The following is an 18,605-nucleotide window of genomic DNA, read 5'->3' on the forward strand; positions in this document are numbered from 1 at the left end:
AATCTAAATGTTATATCTAAATCTAAATGTTAAATTTATATCTAAATGTTATATCTAAATCTAAATGTTAAATCTAAATCTAAATGTTAAATCTAAATCTAAATGTTAAATAAATATCTAAATGTTAAATGTTAAATCTAAATGTTATATCTAAATCTAAATGTTAAATTTATATCTAAATGTTATATCTAAATCTAAATGTTAAATCTAAATCTAAATGTTAAATCTAAATCTAAATGTTAAATAAATATCTAAATGTTAAATGTTATATCTAAATCTAAATGTTAAATCTAAATCTAAATGTTAAACATATATCTAAATGTTAAATGTTAAATCTAAATGTTATATCTAAATCTAAATGTTATATCTAAATCTGAATGTTAAATTTATATCTAAATGTTATATCTAAATCTAAATGTTAAATCTAAATATAAATGTTAAATCTAAATCTAAATGTTAAATATATATATCTAAATGATAAATGTTAAATCTAAATGTTATATCTAAATCTAAATGTTAAATCTAAATCTAAATGTTAAATATATATCTAAATGTTAAATGTTAAATCTAAATGTTAAATGTATATCTAAATGTTAAATCTAAATCTAAATGTTAAATCTAAATCTAAATGTTAAATCTAAATCTAAATGTTAAATCTAAATCTAAATGTTAAATATATATATAAATGTTAAATGTTAAATCTAAATTATATATCTAAATCTAAATGTTATATATATATATATATATATATATATATACATAGTATATATATATATATATATATAGCTATGTAACCAGTATTACAAACTTCTTACAAGTGGCTGGATTGTGACATTTTAGTTGTGTTCGGATGAATATGTTGGATGCTGGACTTTATCCATGCTGGGCTAACATTAGATTGCTTGGGAAGGATGACGTTAGTCACACACGGAGATATGTAATTCAAACAACGGTATTGTGATTAACACAACTATTAAGGTCAATAATATAAAATACTGTAGATCAGTGCTTTCCAACCCTTTTGGTCTGAGGTTCCCCCACAGCCCTGTCATATAAACTCACATACCCCGCCCTATCAATTCCCAATGTGTTCACACTATTTATCATATTAAAGTGAATATTCTTACATTTTCATGCAATTGAACTATAAACATTTAGGTTGGTTTGGTCAGAAATTCTACTAACTAGACCTTTTACTTGAAGTGTGGTTAATGTTTCAAAAGTCATCCATTACTTTTAGCTAATCATTTCAACTGTTAGCTAAGTCAGTAGGCCACTTTTAGCTATTTTTTTCTACCATTGATTACTTCGCTATATGTTTTAACTTATGTGTTGAGCTGTTTTAGCTGATATATTGTTTTAAATGAATCATAATTCAATTATTATTTTGACTAGTTAAGCTGCTCCACAATCTTTCCAAGTACCCACTGGCTACTGCAGAGATACCCCTTGCTGGGGCATCACTGGGTGCAGTGCGATTTGAAGCCACTGCAGTGGGCGTGGTTTCCTTGGGGATTTGAATATTTTCTAAATATTTAGCTTTACACTTGGCAACACATTTAGATATAACATTTAGATTTAACATTTAGATATATATATATATATATATATGTATATGTATTTAACATTTAGATTTAGATATAATATTTAGATTTAACATTTAACATTTAGATATAAATTTAACATTTAGATTTAGATATAACATTTAGATTTAACATTTAACATTTAGATATATATTTAACATTTAGATTTAAATGTAACATTTAGATTCAACATTTAACATTTAGATATATATTTAACATTTAGATTTAACATTTAACATTTAGATATAAATTAAACATTTAGATTTAACATTTAGATATTATATATATATATATATATATATATATATATATATATATATATATATATATATATATATATATATATAATTTCTGTCTCAAATGTGAGGAAAATGCGCTAAATGTTGAAAATGTATCAGCTAAAAATTGTAACCAAACTTTTACATTCGGCACCCCATACATATTTATCTTGGGACCCTCTGAGGGGTCCTGACCCCTATGTTGGAAACCACTGCTATAGCCTACGTATTGTAGTTATTATACGTTCCTATAACGGTTTAATAATAGAGTCACACAGACTAATGGTGCAGAGATCTGTTCTAGCACTGAATTGGTGCTCAGCAGCTCTATTGTGTCAAACAAACAGTGAACTGAACTTTTCTCACTCCCACCCCCACAAGCCACGTTTCTTCCTTATGTTCACACACACACACACACACACACACACACGCACACGCACGCACGCACGCACGCACGCGCGCGCGCGCGCACACACACACACACACACACACACACACACACACACACACACACACACACACACACACAGTGAAATATGATCGGCGCTCGCTCGTTACGCACAGCAGTGAGCCAATTCCGGCGCGCCGCACTTTTTTTCGGGCCAGGGATGCTCCGCGCAGACAAAGGAAGGAGGTTTCCGTGCTGTGGGTGGTAATTACCATGCAGCCTAAAGAACGGAAAAGTTGCAGCTTCAAACACACACTGCCACATCACACACCGCCGTCACTGCACTCCAACATGCATTCAGGACTTTTGGTGTTGTTTCTTTCTTTGACGAGAAGTTGTTGGTGCGCCCCGCAGCAGACTTGTCACCCAGGAGACGAGCTTTTAGGTAAGGTCTGTTCAACTTAAAACAAATGCTTTATAGAAATATGCGTCACTATACGACACCAAAGCGTGATGCGTAGGAAAAACAACTCAGGGGCCTATCTGAACGAGCATTATGGGCGATTTGAGATCTACTTCTAAGCATTCAAAAAACAGCTGATCGAGTTGGCAACACACTTTATACATACGCTCTAAGTTAAGTGCTGTTCAAAATAATAAATTAATCCGGTTATTATTTTCTTAAAGTATATTCTCCACTCTCCCCCAGCTGTATTGCATACAATCAAAATGTGATCATGACTTCATGTTATGGTCACCTGCTGTTTTTTTAAACCACATAAACAGTAATAAAGCAGAGGCCCTGCTTTGGCTTAGTCTTGCTTTTGAAGATGTCGCCTCCTAGCGTTTTATTTGTGACCCACTAACATTTTCATGTTTATTTTTTGTGTGACTTGTGCTCTCTTACTGTACAGGAAGATGCAGCAACAACGTTGGAGACAAACGTAGGTGGCTCATTTTAACCTTGTGTAATGCAGGACCTTCCATTAAATCATATGTATTAAAGATCAGATGTTGTATGCCGGGTAGGCTACAGAAAGTGATCAGAGCATGTGTAAAATCACAAATCAGGGCCTATCTACTTAGAAATTAGACTATGTGACCTAATATGTATTTCGAGGCAATGACTTGACTTTCAGGGCTGGGAAACCAAAGTGTTTGACATACCAAGTGCCACTGCAAGATGCAACGGGCCTTCTCTCCAGACCTCTCTCTGAGAGGAGAAGAAGCTGCACCACTTGAGACTAACCTGCATGGAAGAATTTATGGAGCTTCAGAAATCCCTGTACTTTTCTATATGAAACACCAAGTGCTACACCTGCCAGGTCTGGCGGTTTTTAATAGATCAAAGTGTTTCTTTACTACTCTTGGAGATGTGACTGATACTGATCTTCCAGCGAGAATCTAAAACGATGTAACTATTTTCTAACTTAACAAAACAACAGAACAACCGAAGAAAATATTTGTTTCACCTCCTAAACTAAAAAATGAAGTAAACAACTTGTTTTCAAAAATGTAAGTTACCAACTCTCTCTGCTTTCTCTGTTCCACAGCTACCTGTACAGCGCTGAACCTGGGCTACTGTAATGATATGGAATACTCTAGGTGGGTGGTAGTGGTTGGTACTAATGTAGGCGAAGACAATCTGTGCCAGCTAAAAACTTAACCATACAAACATTTTAGGGCATCGCTGTAGTTATTTTGATTTCAATTTTCTTTATAAGCTTATTGTTGGCATCATTTCAGCCAGAGTGATGAAAACAAAAGATCATGCAACTCATTATAATGAGACACTTTCTAGAAATAATACCTTAATATCGCGACATAATACCTGAGTATCTCAAAATAATGACTTAGTATTGCAAATAAATGACTTAGTATTGCAGAATAATACAAATTATTATTCAAAATTATGACTTGCTTATCTCAAAATAATAAGACACATATTAAATAATGACTTAGTATCGCAACATAATCAGAAACGTGATAAATAATGACTTAGTATCGCAACATAATCAGAAACGTGATAAATAATGACTTAGTATCTCAAAATAATAAGTCAGTATTATTTCGAGAAAGTTTAATACTATAATGACTTAAAGGATCTTTTTTTTTTTGTCATCCCATCTGCGGAAATGGGCTTCCATAGTATCACGGTTAACAACTTGTGTTAAAATGCTGCCACTCCAGAACCATATTCCCCAACATCCTTGGCCACCGGAATCGCCTGGAGGCAGAGTCAGGGGCAGAGTACCTGCTGCTGAGCGTCATCCACGGCCTGCTCAACGGGGAGTGCTCCCCTGAGATCCGTCTCCTGGGCTGCTCGGTGGTGGCTTCGCCCTGCCGGGATGACAAGATGATCAAACCCTGCCGCAGCACATGCGAAGCACTGAGGAGGGACTGTGCCCATGCCTTTGAAGCCATCGAAATGGCCTGGCCCTACTTCCTAGATTGTGACCGTTTTTTTGCCAGCGACCGTGAGGGCTGCTTTGACCCGCTGGCAGGGCTGAAAGGTAAAGGCAGTGGGGGAAGAAGTGTTCAGATCCTTTACTCAAGTAAAAGTACGAATACCACACTGTACTCTGTTACAAGTAAAAGTCCTGCATTGGAAATGTTACTTAAAGTGCTCAAATAATGCTTTTTGACTTTTCCCCTTTCTTTTATTTTGTTATATATCTTTTTTGTGCACGTTATAGGTTTACAAAGTGAAAAAGCCCAAAGCCCACCCCAAAGGGACTTACCATCTCCAACAGAAAACACTGTTCACTAACTGCTCCAAACAGGTCTATTGTAGTCCAGCCTTTACTTCAGAGACAAACGTGCGTCACTTTGTAACACTCGTTATAATGCTCGCCTAGCAGCAAGCATGGCACGCCCTCATACTCTGCTTCTGACTGGCTAGTAGTCCTTACCTAGGTACTGTCAGGGCACGCCCTCATACTCTGCTTCTGACTGGCTAGTAGTCCTTACCTAGGTACTGCACATGTGTGACTCCCAACAAAGATGGAACAGAAGTGTGATGCCTCACTCTGTAGTTAAAACAGAGAGCTCAACACACAGGGTGAAAAGAGGAGCTGCAGCAATGTGCAGTACAACAAAAATATGGTGTTTTTTGAAAATTAAACCATGTAAACCTATTCTGATATAACCTCTAAATACAATTATGAACCTGAAAATGAGCATAATATGAGCACTTTAAGTAACAGTGTGTAAGTATCATCAGGAAAATGTACTTAAAGTATTAAAAGTAAAAGTACTCAATGCAGAAAGATCCTCACGTTTTAGAGACCGGAAATTATCAAAACAGTTCTGTCGCTCAACTAAGTGTTTAATGAGCTAATCATTTTAGCTGGACTTGAAGGCCTATATATTGTCGGGTAGTTTAATTTATAATAAAACATATATAACATATCATCAATCATATGTAATTAACTGCATGTGTTTTGTGTGCAGAAATCTTAATTCTTTTAGCTGTCAGATTAATGTAATGGAGTAAAAAGTACAATATTTCTCTCTGAAATGTAGCGGAGTAGAAGTAGAGAGTGGCATGAAAATTTGAGTACCTCAAATTTGTTGTGAGTAAACTACTAAGTACTTAGTTCCATTCCACCACTTGGTAAAGATCACGCTGTCGTGTTGTAGTGTTCGGACCAATGCATTCCTAGTGCTCTGTGAAACAAACAAAGCATCCCTTCTCTGCCTTTCCCATAACCTCCTCCAGCCAGACATGAGCAAGAAATGTCCAGCCTATCTCCCGAAGAACCCAGCACCATCATCCAGTTCACCTACACCTCCAACGCCCACATGTACAGCTTACTGAAGAGAACAGCAGCCAAATGCTCCCACATCTCTCATGTGTACAGCATCGGACGCAGCACAGAGGGCAGGGATCTACTGGTCATTGAGTTCAGCAACAACCCAGGACAGCACGAGCTATGTGAGTAAGGAAGAGCAGTGGCAATCGATTGTGTGATAACATTGTGTTATATGTGCAGCCTTGTGATTACACATTCTCACTCCCGTCGCGTAAAATACGGATGCTTGGTCAGGTGCCTTTGGCGTTGTTATTGACGCTAAAAGTCTCCTTTAGCGTCATATCTAAACGCGCTTTATCTAAACGCGCTGGGCCGGGACTATTGGCGTCACATTTGACGCAGTTAGGTTAAGGAAAAGGTCGTGGGTGGGCTTATAAAACAGTTGGGTTTAGGAAAAGAAGAACGGGACAGTTGGGTAAAAAAAAAAAGCCAGATATCTCCCTCAGGAGTTGATGGGGACCTAAACAGAGCAAAAAGGAGGGTGAATATTGGTCTTTATCATTAGATGGACACAAACACAACTCCAAATGCATGCTAATGTTGCTACGTGTCCGCCACATGTGCAAAGAGGCAACTGTTTGCTTGCACTTTCTAAAGGTATAATACTTTAATATTGTGTTTACAGCTTGTTCTGCCACCCCAAAGTGTCCAATTCAACGAATGCAGCTTTAACCATGTTTGCTTCTGTCTGTTAACCGTAGTGGAGCCAGAGATCAAGCTGGTGGCCAACATGCATGGTAACGAGGTGCTGGGCCGCCAGCTACTCATATACATGGCCCAGTACCTGTGTTCAGAGTACATTCTGGGGAACCAACGCATTCAGACCATCATCAACACCACCCGCATCCATATTCTGGCCTCCATGAATCCAGATGGCTATGAGTTGGCCGCCTCAGAGGTAGAGGATAACAATGACCCGGAGCTCAGCAACCAGGAAGTAAATATTGTTAACAGAAAAAAAAGACAAACCGCCATTATCCGCTCTCAATCTCATTGTCTGTTCAGTCTGTTCAGCTTGAGGTGTGGAGATGGAGGAATGAGGTACTCTGCTGAGGGAGCGTGAGCATTGCTAATGCAGAGGGTTTTTACGACGCAGTTTGTGGGTTGTGAAATGGGACACCGTTGAGCAACTTTATGACAATGTAGCTGTGCTTTTTGTAAGGCTATCAATTTTAAGATATCTACAAAAGGAACACATTTTGCTATGGCATGCTAAAGGATAGACCTTTGCTCTGCTCTAAGATTGTTGAAGATTAATTGTAAACATTAGAAAATTGGTCATTTATTAATGTAGGTATTAAAGTGTTCATATTATGCTCATTTTCAGGTTCATACTTGTATTTAGAGGTTATATCAGAATAGGTTTACATGGTTTAATTTTCAAAAAACACCATATTTTTGTTGTACTGCACATTGCTGCAGCTCCTCTTTTCACCCTGTGTGTTGAGCTCTCTGTTTTAGCTACAGAGTGAGGCATCACACTTCTGTTCCATCTTTGTTGGGAGTCGCACATGTGCAGTAGCTAGGTAAGGACTACTAGCCAGTCAGAAGCAGAGTATGAGGGCGTGCCATGCTTGCTGCTAGGCGAACATTATAACGAGTGTTACAAAGTGACCACGTTTGTCTCTGAAGTAAAGGCTGGACTACAATAGAGCTGTTTGGAGCAGTTAGTGAACAGTGTTTTCTGTTGGAGATGGTAAGTCTCTTTGGGGTGGACTTTGGGCTTTTTCACTTTGTAAACCTATAACATGCACAAAAAAGATATATAACAAAATAAAAGGAAAGGGGAAAAGCCAAAAAGCATAACATGAGCACTTTAAGATAGTAATTTACTCAAGAAGACGAGCAATAACAAATCAGTGATTGTGGGAGGCTGCTGGTGGATTTAACTACTGTTGTCTTTTTCCTGGTTCAGTTGCTAAATTAGATGTAGGAGATCAGAGTACTAAAGCCTTCCATCTTCCACCTATCACCCTACTGTCTACTACTAACCAGAGAATTCAACACTAATCATCACTCCACTAGCTTGTTTAGCACTTGTAGAAGTCCCTCAGCTCTCTTTATTCTACTGTATGTTGTGATGTAGTCGGATTGTGGGACCAGCTTTCTGTGGACTTTGTGTGACAAGCCTGAGAAAGTGGGACTTCAATGGCATCTCTTGAGCCTTTTAATACTCAGTATAACATTACTGACACAGCCTTTTGGTCAAAATGCTGTGCATTTATGTATCAGGCTGTGCCACTGTGGCTCTAACAAGCTCTGTATGCATGTGTGCTGTAGACTGATCATGTGTATGCTCAAATGTGTGTTGCAGTCATTTGACAGGGGGCTGTTAACTGTCGTGAAGTCCACTATGAAGATCAGTGATGATCACCATTGTCCATGTATGTAATGTCCAATCTGAAATGCACTCCGTAGCCTGATATCTTCATGGTACTACACACAGCTTTACTCCAAGAGAGGCAGTTTATATGCATGGGTTTTAGTCTGACAGGCTGTCTGACTGCATTAATGAAGGTGTGCAGCATGTTTACAGCAATATGATTACATCTCAAATGTATTATGTAGGACGAACTACTTTGAATGTATTCATATTCTATATATTGCATGTGTCATATACATTTTACAGTTTGCCTATAATCCCAAAAAATCTCTTCCCTAATATTTAGGAAAAATGGTTTCCTCTTGTCACTCTGTTTGCTACTTTTTCTCATGACGGATATATGGTCTTGTCTACATGTTAACAACAGAATTAACAGCGATAGTCTAGCAGGTTCCTTCCTGTACGTCTGACTAATAATCATATAATTGTTTTTCATTATTTCCTTCACATAATCACCCTACCATCCTACTAACGACTACACATCATCATGAATAATGTCACACTCTTTGTCACACACTTTGTAATACATATAGTTGTTTGAACATAAACTTTCCAGGGTCACTTGTTGAATGGTTGGACCAATGGACGGACCAATGCCCAGAATATTGACCTCAACCGTAATTTTCCGGACCTCACCTCCATTTTCTACCGGAACCGCCGCAGCAGGCACTACCGCATTGACCACATCGGAATCCCTGATGCCTACTGGTTTGGCAAGGTAACGGGATAGTTCTTATTAATCAGATTAATCATCAGCACATATACAGTTTATCAGCCTGGCTCGTAAAAACAATTCAATCCTACCTTTGAGCTGTAGGTGGCACCAGAGACCTATGCAGTGATGAAGTGGATGAGGTCCCTGCCCTTCGTTCAGTCTGCAAGCCTTCATGGAGGGGATCTGGTGATCTCCTATCCCTTTGACTTCTCTAGACACCCGCAGGAGGAGAGGATGTTATCACCAACTCCAGATGAACAGGTAGGGAGGAAGGATGGCTGTCTGGATTGATGGATTTATGTTTGCTGAAATAGTTTCGTCTAACAGTGCAGCTGGCAGTGGTGGAATGTAACTAAGTACATTTACTCAAGTACTGTACTTAATTACACATTTGAGTTACTTGTACTTTACTTGAGTCTTTTCTTTTCATGCCACTTTCTACTTCTACTCCGCTACATTTCAGAGAGAAATATTGTACTTTTTACTCCACTACATTCATCTGACAGCTTTAGTTACTAGTTACTTTACAAATTAAGATTTTTGCACACAAAAGTTGATCGACAGAACTGTTTTAATCATTTCCAGTTTCTAAAATGTAAGGGGTTTAATGCATTGAGTACTTTAACTTTTTTTTTTTTTTGTGATCAAATGTTTTTATTCAACACACATCATAGACACAACCAGCAGCATGTTACAGGTAACAGAACATACATGTAACACCCCCCCACCCACAAATAAAAATAAAATAAAATAATAAATACATAAATGAAATAAAATAAAAATTACATTAATGAATTAAAATGAAATAAGAACTGTATACTCAAAACAATATCAACCCACCCTCCCCAGGACCCCGTGTCCCCTTTTAATGTCGCTGCTATTACAAACCACATATCCGCATTCACCTGTCTAGCACCATTGATGCAGGCTGTTGAAAGTTCCATATAAACTATGTCAAGAAAGGTCAGAAGCCATTGCTTAATGGTCAAAGTGTGTGGGGGCAGCCGTGAGCCCGGCAAGGACTATCCTTTTCTGACATTTAGAAACCTGGAGTGAAGATGTGTCATTCAGCAGCAAAACTGGTATTGTCGCGGGAACTGTCCCAGAGACGAATGTCGTCAGTTCTGAGGCAACATTTTGATTACTTTTACTTTTAATTCTTTAAGTACATTCATCTGATGATACTTACATACTGTTACGTGCATGATTTTGACTTGTAATAGGGTATTTTACAGTGTTGTAATAGTACTTTTACTTAAGTAAAGGATCTGAATACTTCTTCCACCACTGGCAGCTGGTCATAACTTCCTCTCTCACCCCACACCATGCTCAGGTCTTCAAACAGCTGGCTCGTACCTACGCAGATGCCCACGCCACCATGTCAAACAACGACACAGAAAGGTGTGGAGCCTCCTTTTACCGAACTCGGGGCATCATCAATGGGGCACTGTGGTACAGTTTTGCTGGTGGTGAGATACGACACTTTTCAAACTACAGAGAGAACCATGTATACGTTAGTTTTTCTACCCGTCCCATTGGTTGCGAGGGACTGATAATGTACACGTCTCCCTTGCAGGTATGTCAGACTTCAACTACTTGCACACCAACTGTCTGGAGATCACCGTGGAGCTCGGCTGTGACAAATTCCCCTCAGAGGCTGAGCTTTACCCAGAGTGGAAGAGGAATAAGGAAGCTCTGCTCAGTTTTATGGAGTCTGTAAGTGTCTGTTAGACAGGTTTGTGTTAAAATGGGCATATTCTTACAGTGCATTATTTATTTAAATTGATAGTGTAAGGATGAATAATTGACAATTAAGGTGTGAACTGATGGCATCTTGTTAAGTCAACTTTGCTAGCGGAACCCAAGTGGGTTTTAAAGACCAGAAAGGAGAGAAAGTTTAAAAGCAATATTAATAAGTATGTGCCTATACGCATAAGCACTTGACCCAGAACAAAAGTACTAGGCAGACAAGGAGATAACATGCTTTCCATTGTGCTTCCTGTCCCTGAACAGGTCCATCGAGGGATAAAGGGAGTAGTTATGGATGGTGATGGAAATGGGATAAAAGGTGCAACTATCTCTGCCAGGGGGATTAGAAAAGATGTCACCACAGGTAAACACAGTCCTGCATGGTTACATATTTCCAGGTTGGTATAACTTTGAGATTTATTTTTGGTTGATGTATATTGTAGCCTTCAGGAAGTTGGTGTTATGGTGTAGCTGTGAGGCATAAGTTTACCTTTGATATTAAGCCAGGCTTTTAGCCAGGCTTTTAGGACCACATAATCCTGGAATAGCTCAACAACTGTTGGATAGATCGCCATGACATTTATTATATTCATGGGTGATGCCCTTATGTTTCACCGTGAGTTTGTGCTTTTGAGTGAAATGTCTCGACAACTATCAGATGGATTGTCATAAGACATTCATGTCCCTCTCAGGAGGAATTGTAATAACTTGTGATTTCTAAACTTTTTCTCTAGCACCATCATCAGAACAAAATTTGAATATTTCCAATATTTGTTTTATGACTAAATACCTGCAAAAGTAATGGCATTCCAATCAGCCTCAGCTGTATGTTGTTTAGTGCTCATTAGCAAATTGTATGGTAACACGCTAAGATGGTGACCATGGAAAACATTATATCTGCAAAACATCAGTATGTTAGCATTGTCATTGTGAGCATCTTAGCATGCTAACTTTAGCATTTGTGCCCAAGTTCCGCCTCACAGAGCTGCTAGCATGGCTGTAGAACTATTTATATGTACACTCTCCCATCTGGTTTCTCACGCTTACTGTGCTCTTCTTTCAGTTCCTCTCTTCTTTCATTGGTTGTATCCCCTCTCTGACATGTTAACTGTAATAAACTGTTCTCTTCCCCTCCCTCCAGCTGAAGATGGAGACTACTGGCGGCTGCTGAATCCCGGGACTCACATCCTGACGGCCACAGCCAAGGGTTACTCCAGGGTCACTAAGAGGGTTTATCTGCCTCACAACATGAACAAGGCTGGACGTGTCGACTTTGCCTTGAAGAAGGTTGGATCTTTGTCTTCATTATCTTGTTCCACCAATGTTATTCTAAAATGATCCTTGTTTACCTTACTTTCTACACATGCATGGTTTAGTTTTAGTACAGAGTTATTGTGTCAGATTTAGCTGCTTGCTCATTTCCATCTGCAGTCCCTGGGCCGGTGAACACAAACACTAATACAAGTTCAAAATACAATAAATACTAAATCCATCCATAGCCATTCTCTCTGCTGCGTCTTCACTATTTCCCTTGTCCTGCATCTAGGTTCCCATAGAGCCCGATATCGACGACCACCTCTTCCCTACGGTAGACACATGGGATCGATTCGACCCATACAACCAGTTTGAGCGCTACGGTGAGCCAGACGTAAGTCAGGGAGGAATAGAGCGGGAGGAAAAACCATGGTGGTGGAACTACTTCTCCCAGTCTGGCATCTCACCTCCAAACTGGCTGCTGCGAAGTGTCTAGACGCACTACAGGACAATAAGGATCCCAACAAATCACTGTGAGACTGGTGATGGACGGTCTCACTGGTGCTAACAGAGCAGGACTGAGCTGTGACACTAAAATCAGCAGTACCTAAATAGGCTTCAGTGCTTCCTGGAAGGATGCAAATAGGCTATTTTCCACCAGGCAAAACATTTGATTCTAGCCTGTCGGCGGAGTTTTGGCCAATATTGCTTTGCAGCTGCATTTAACTTCTTTTAACTGAAAATTTAACCACGGGGAAATACAGGATTTATGGATGCATCAATCAACTTTTTAAAATGTTCACAGTCAAAATTAATTGTATGCACTTATTTGAATATTGCACATTACAATTACTCATGTGACGGCAGCTGCATAAAATGTGCAAATGTTTTTTAAATTGAATTGGGCACAAGTTTCAGCCACATTTTATACATTACACACAACATAAGTGCAACAGTCAGCATTTTCTGTACCTGCAACAGCACTTCATATTGAGCACCACATTTAAGCTTGGATTAGCAGCAATACTGTGCCAATTGGGAACAGTACAAATTCTTGCTTAATTTGTTTTTCACAAGCATAACAAATAAATATTAAATATTTGTGGCATATATTCTTTTCTTTTCTATTTTTTTATTTAAAAAAATATTAAGTAACCTCATGTTTTTGGAGTTTAAAACTACTTGTTTTACACCTCTCAGCTCTGACCTATCTTAAGAGGCTGTTGTTGCCTTTGATCACCAGAGGGCGCCAGAGAACATGTAATGACAGACTGTGCCAACTTTTTTAAAGTCAATGACGAGTGGTCTAATTAGATGGTAAGGGGCGTTTGTACTCTTCATTCATTCATGAAATCATGTATTGATATTTCTTTTTGAGTCTGTTTTAATACACGCCAATATGGTGAATTGGTTTAACGTGTTGATTTTACAGTCTGTGCTGAAATTAAGTCTCAAGTGAAAGGTCGTAGTAGTTCTCAGAAACCACCAGAAAAGAACATTATCTGTCAGGGTCAAGCTGCTGCTACTAGAAATTATCTTACGGAGGAACACTTTTTATTATTTTTTATTACACGTAGGGCTACTGCCCAGGCGCACGCTGTGTCCTTGCGCCCTCACAGTATGACAGGTTGCATTTGCTTTGTTTGATGTGATTGTCACCAGTTTCTTTTTAAGCTAACAAGCGAGTTGTTTTGCTAACAGGCTGCGCAGGCAAACAGTTTAAATGAAATTAATGTGACTTGCTAGCCGGCACATTTCACCTGACCTTTTTAACGGGAGAACAGAAGGCTAAGTTACTGAATTTAATTTTTGTGTGAGAAAACGCAGCATGCTAGGTTTTTGCTCGACAGATACAACTGACACAAGCCTTTCCTTCAGCAGCCAACCCTAAGGTAGGCTACTCTCTCACAGAAGTACAATTTAGTTCGACATTCTGTCAAACTTTATGTTAGTAGCCATATTTTAATAAGGGCACGTTGATTCAGTTCCATTTAGGTTTACCAGCAAGCCATGTCAGTGAGTCAGAATACGTGGGCTGTGTAACTACACAGACAAATGAAATACAGCCATTGTGACTGTTCAGCAGCTACACTTGTTTGTGCTGTGAGGAAATGGTAGGGTTGATTTCATGGCAGTGATCCTCGCAACATGTTCTCACAGAAATCTTGACAGTGTTGTCTAATTGTTATAAAAATGCCACCACACATTTAAGTGCTTTTATTATGTTTTCCAGTTTTCAGTGTATTGTTTTGGTTACAGTTAGGGTAAGATTTTTGAGGTGGTTCTGCTTCCGGCTCTGGTTGAGTCCAGGGTGGCTTTTTGTATGTAACAAATTAAAACTGTGATATTTACTATCCAAAAAGTATAAATCTTACATGAAAGCAGTCCCAACAGGCAGCAATGATGCATTGCACACATAATGCATTGCTTTCAAATCCTGTTATAAACCTACCTGGATCAACCAATCAGCACTACCTGCATGCACATAAGACTTTAGGTACGCTTAAAAAAACAAACAGGGACCATGCATGGCCATGTGCATCATGACAAATACTGTAATGATAATGACAGACATAAATCCATGGTTGCACTAGTCTACAGCATCTCTTTATTTAGGTCCATCCAGCATAATCCATCTGCACCACCTGCATCCTACAGCTTTGCCACAGCTGGAGCAGAGGATGCACAGCAGTCCATCAATATCTGCTGGCGACTGGATTGCGTGCAACCTCTCCTAACCTCACAATCCATCTGCTATCTGTTTCTAAAGCACACTGACACGTGCTTGAACTAATGTAAGTATATTAAGCCAAAGCATGATTCATATTCATAAACTATCCCAAAATTAGCAGCTCAGCCTGCACTCTTTGGAGGCCTGCATAGTTTAATCTATATTATGAGGAGGTACACTGTGTAGTGGTTTAAGTATTTTATTAGCTAAAATCAATGTCTTCATTCATAAATATGTCCTCATTGGTGTAAAATGATCTCTGCCAATGATCTGACTTATCCTCGTAAGCGAAGAATTTCTTATCTGTAATTACATTGGACGGGCAAGTCCAAGGAGGCTTCCGTGTCGTTCCGCCATTTTGAAAAACTCTGATCGCTGAGAGGGACATAAAGCACTAGCATACCTGTCTAGCTAATCCACAACATGTTTTCGTTCAGAGCCAGCGTCACATGACTGAAACCAGCTGAAATGGAGAAGGAGTTCAGTGAGAGGCGCTTGTCACTGCCCCGGCAAATTTGAAAGCCTGCACTGCACTTTAGTTCATAATGGAGGATCATACTTATGCCGAGCCACAGGAGAAGGAATCCTCGTCGCCAAAATAGCGAACATTGGAAGACATGTTGTCATAGATTCTTGGTACATAACTGCCACCGTAGTTGCAACATGCATTTGAAAAAGCGAGGCGTTAGAGAGCACTATTTGTTTGAATGCAAAATACAATTTCACCGCTAGATGGGAGAAATTCCTACACAGTGTACCTTTAATGCAAGTCTGCAGTAGGTGGAGAAACATCCTCATTGTGAGGCTATGTCAACAGTGAACTACATTGAGTCCAACACAGATAATGTAGGCCGCACCAATAACGGTTGGACAATTCATTAGTGTTAATAAAAGTATCATGTTGGACGTCATAATGTTCCTATACATCCCACAAAGCTGGATGTAAAAACAATAATTTTAGAAACTGAAAGGTCAATAGTTGATACTCACTCCGGAGCCCACCCCCGTCACTCCACTCAGCAGCCGGGAAGCAAGACACGGGAAACTTCTGTTGGTCTTGAGGAGCTGCAGCATGAATTTGTGCTCAAACTACATGCCCTACCGTAGCATTCACTGCTACTTGATAATTCACTGCTAAAACTCTTCTCTGCTCACTAGGGTTGGGTACCGAAACGCCAATAGGGCACCGGTTCCAACGTAAACGGCAGTAACGAGACCGAATAAGAACGAAAATTTAGGTTCCTCATTTCGGTGCCTGAAGCATCGCTGCACGGGACGCTACGTTACCGTTAGCTAGGAGCTAGTGTGACTGTATTTCCCTGTAGTAGAGGATTCCAAACACCGAGATGTAACAGTCCGCAGCTGCCGTTGTCGGAAAAACAACACAGACGGTGCGTTTGAAACTCGCCTCGCCAGCCTCGTGGTGCAATCAAACACACACACACACACACACACACACACACACACACACACACACACACACACACACACACTCACTCACACTACGTACTGGCTTGCACTGCTGTTGTCCAAAAGAGCTATGCTGCTCTTACACTTATGTCGACTGACCTATCTGACTGCTTGTCGATTTTGTCTTTTGACCATTTGTGAACTGCGCTAAACATTGGTTGCTCTTCATTGCAGGCTTCACCCAAGCAGAATCTACAGTACTAGTGCAGTGCCCATTCAAAACGTGGCTGTTAGGAACGGTCCAATTGCTTGGTTTCCAGTATTGCTGCTGCTTGCAGCTTCGCTCATCCGAACAACTTCATACATCTGCGCTTCTTTAGGCCTTGAGCAATACACCTGCCATGTCATAGCGTCTCCTAGCAAGAGCATACTGTATGCGTCATTTGCTAGCTATTTGGGACCAGGCTATTTCCGGGAACAAAAGCGTTCACTACGAAAGTTACAACACTGATGCTTAAAATGTTTGAGTTTGCTACAATGTAACATCTCAGGCCCTTTCTCTCTTCATCTTTTCTTGAATGTACTGTAGCGAGCGATGGAGAGCCAGCTGTACCAATCGGATGAACGGTTGTCGAGAAAATCGAAAGTCAGACAGATTCTTTCCATTTTAGTTAGATGAATAAGGTAGTTATACTCTCTTGTACAACAGGCAGTCTTCTTGCCTCATTAATGAACTCTGATACTAATAGTCAGAACAAAATGAACAGTTATGATGTATTTGTAGGTTTTCTTTTTGAAAAGGCCATTTTTGAATCATGCTATATTTATCGTCTTTCAAAGGCAGTGTGTTCCCAAATGTCTCCTCCTTATGTTCCTGGAGTGAGTTTCCATCTGGCAGACTACTGAGGTTTCTGCCTCTCTCTCTCTCTCTCCCCTCCCCAATACGCCGTGTAGTCACTTTCAATCTGGCTGCATCAGTTTCTCTAACATAACCTGTTTTAACACTGCTCATATAATGCAAATGCGCCCCTTTGCTCTGAACTTCCTTCATCCTTCTATTTTTCTCTCCCTCCTTTCTCTTTCTGTTCCTCTCTGTGTCGGCCTGTCTTTTATTTCTGTAGCTATGTAGCTGCTATGCCCCAGGACTAGAGGCCTGCTCAATGTGGCAGAGATGATTTGTTTGCTTTGCAATTATTTTCCGTCAGTGGAGACAAATGGATTCATTCTGCATAGAAAAACCAACACAGGCAGGGCTGGAGTGATAAATGCAGTGGAACAGACTAATATGTACTGCCCAAAGATAAAGATAGAGATGGGGAACATGGAGCACCTTGGGTAAAAAAATAGATAGCTTTATAAAAAGCTCTAAGGACAAAGAGGATCTCAGAACCACATGGCTGCGCTGCTTATTGGAATCGGTGGTGATGTGTTAATTGTAGCTTTCAAGAACAAGTCACTGTTTTGAAACGTCAGCCTGTATGGATGCATTGGTCCCCCACATATCATGGGCTATTTGGTGTTCAGTTGATGTAATTAATCTTTTCATTCAACAATGCAATGTTGCTACTGTCCGTCCATAAGTTCAGCCCGGTTGCCTAAACATTACATTTATATAGGAGCAGAGATGTTCACAAGTCATTTTTTGGAAGTCCAAGTCGAGTCTCAGGTCTTTGAGCTGGAGTCCAAGTTAAGTCCAAGGTTATAATCGAAAACGAACAAAATAACGAAAGCTAGGTGGGAAAAAACATTGTCGTTAACTGAAATAAAAATAAAAATGAGGCATTACAAAAAAACGATAACTAAACTAAAACTGTAATGTCTGTTTGCAAAACTAACTAAAATAAAATAAAATTATCGAGTAAATGTCCTTAGTTTTCATCTTTGTCGATGTCTTTCATACAGCAAATAACGTTATATCTTTCCGACCATGACATTTCCCATAGACTTGTATAGTTTCAGACTGGGAACCCAGAAATTCCGACATTCCATGTCAAATTGAACACAACATGTCTGTGCCCCTCGCCTGGCATCATGGCGGTACCAAAAGTCGGAAGAAAGCGGCACCTATTTGATTATGACTGTGTCAGATAAAAACAAGTGCCTTGCAGTGGAAGGTGGTAAAATATGTGGACAATTTATTACAGGGAAAAATCCCACAAATTTGAAAGTACATTTGAGAAGCGCACACAAGGAGGCTAACCTAGCTTATCTTAACAAGGTAAAGGAGAAAGCAAAGCCCAATAGCTGCTGGTTAGTACATAAAGCGACACACCAAAAGCGGGAGGAAGTGTGGGTTAAT

General features: G+C 39.5%; 1 protein-coding gene across 2 annotated transcripts; it reads left to right on the forward strand.

The window, feature by feature from the left end:
• The first annotated feature begins 2,436 nt into the window (after window positions 1–2,436).
• Window positions 2,437–13,275, forward strand: cpz (carboxypeptidase Z). Of its 2 annotated transcripts, none has more exons than XM_078266747.1 (13): window positions 2,437–2,694; window positions 3,164–3,193; window positions 3,803–3,854; window positions 4,440–4,762; window positions 5,971–6,186; window positions 6,766–6,962; window positions 9,004–9,165; window positions 9,265–9,423; window positions 10,496–10,631; window positions 10,739–10,878; window positions 11,176–11,275; window positions 12,053–12,198; window positions 12,458–13,275. In XM_078266747.1, the coding sequence occupies exons 1-13, from the start codon at window positions 2,523–2,525 to the stop codon at window positions 12,659–12,661; spliced, it is 2,037 nt and encodes a 678-aa protein (XP_078122873.1). In that variant the 5' UTR covers window positions 2,437–2,522; the 3' UTR covers window positions 12,662–13,275. The 2 variants fall into 2 exon arrangements, with proteins under 2 accessions (XP_078122873.1, XP_078122866.1); XM_078266740.1 differs by having other exon boundaries at window positions 2,439–2,694; window positions 6,766–7,001.
• Window positions 13,276–18,605: the final 5,330 nt, after the last annotated feature.

Source organism: Sander vitreus, chromosome 2, assembly GCF_031162955.1.
Source record: "Sander vitreus isolate 19-12246 chromosome 2, sanVit1, whole genome shotgun sequence".
In the NCBI taxonomy this organism is placed as follows: domain Eukaryota; kingdom Metazoa; phylum Chordata; class Actinopteri; order Perciformes; family Percidae; genus Sander; species Sander vitreus.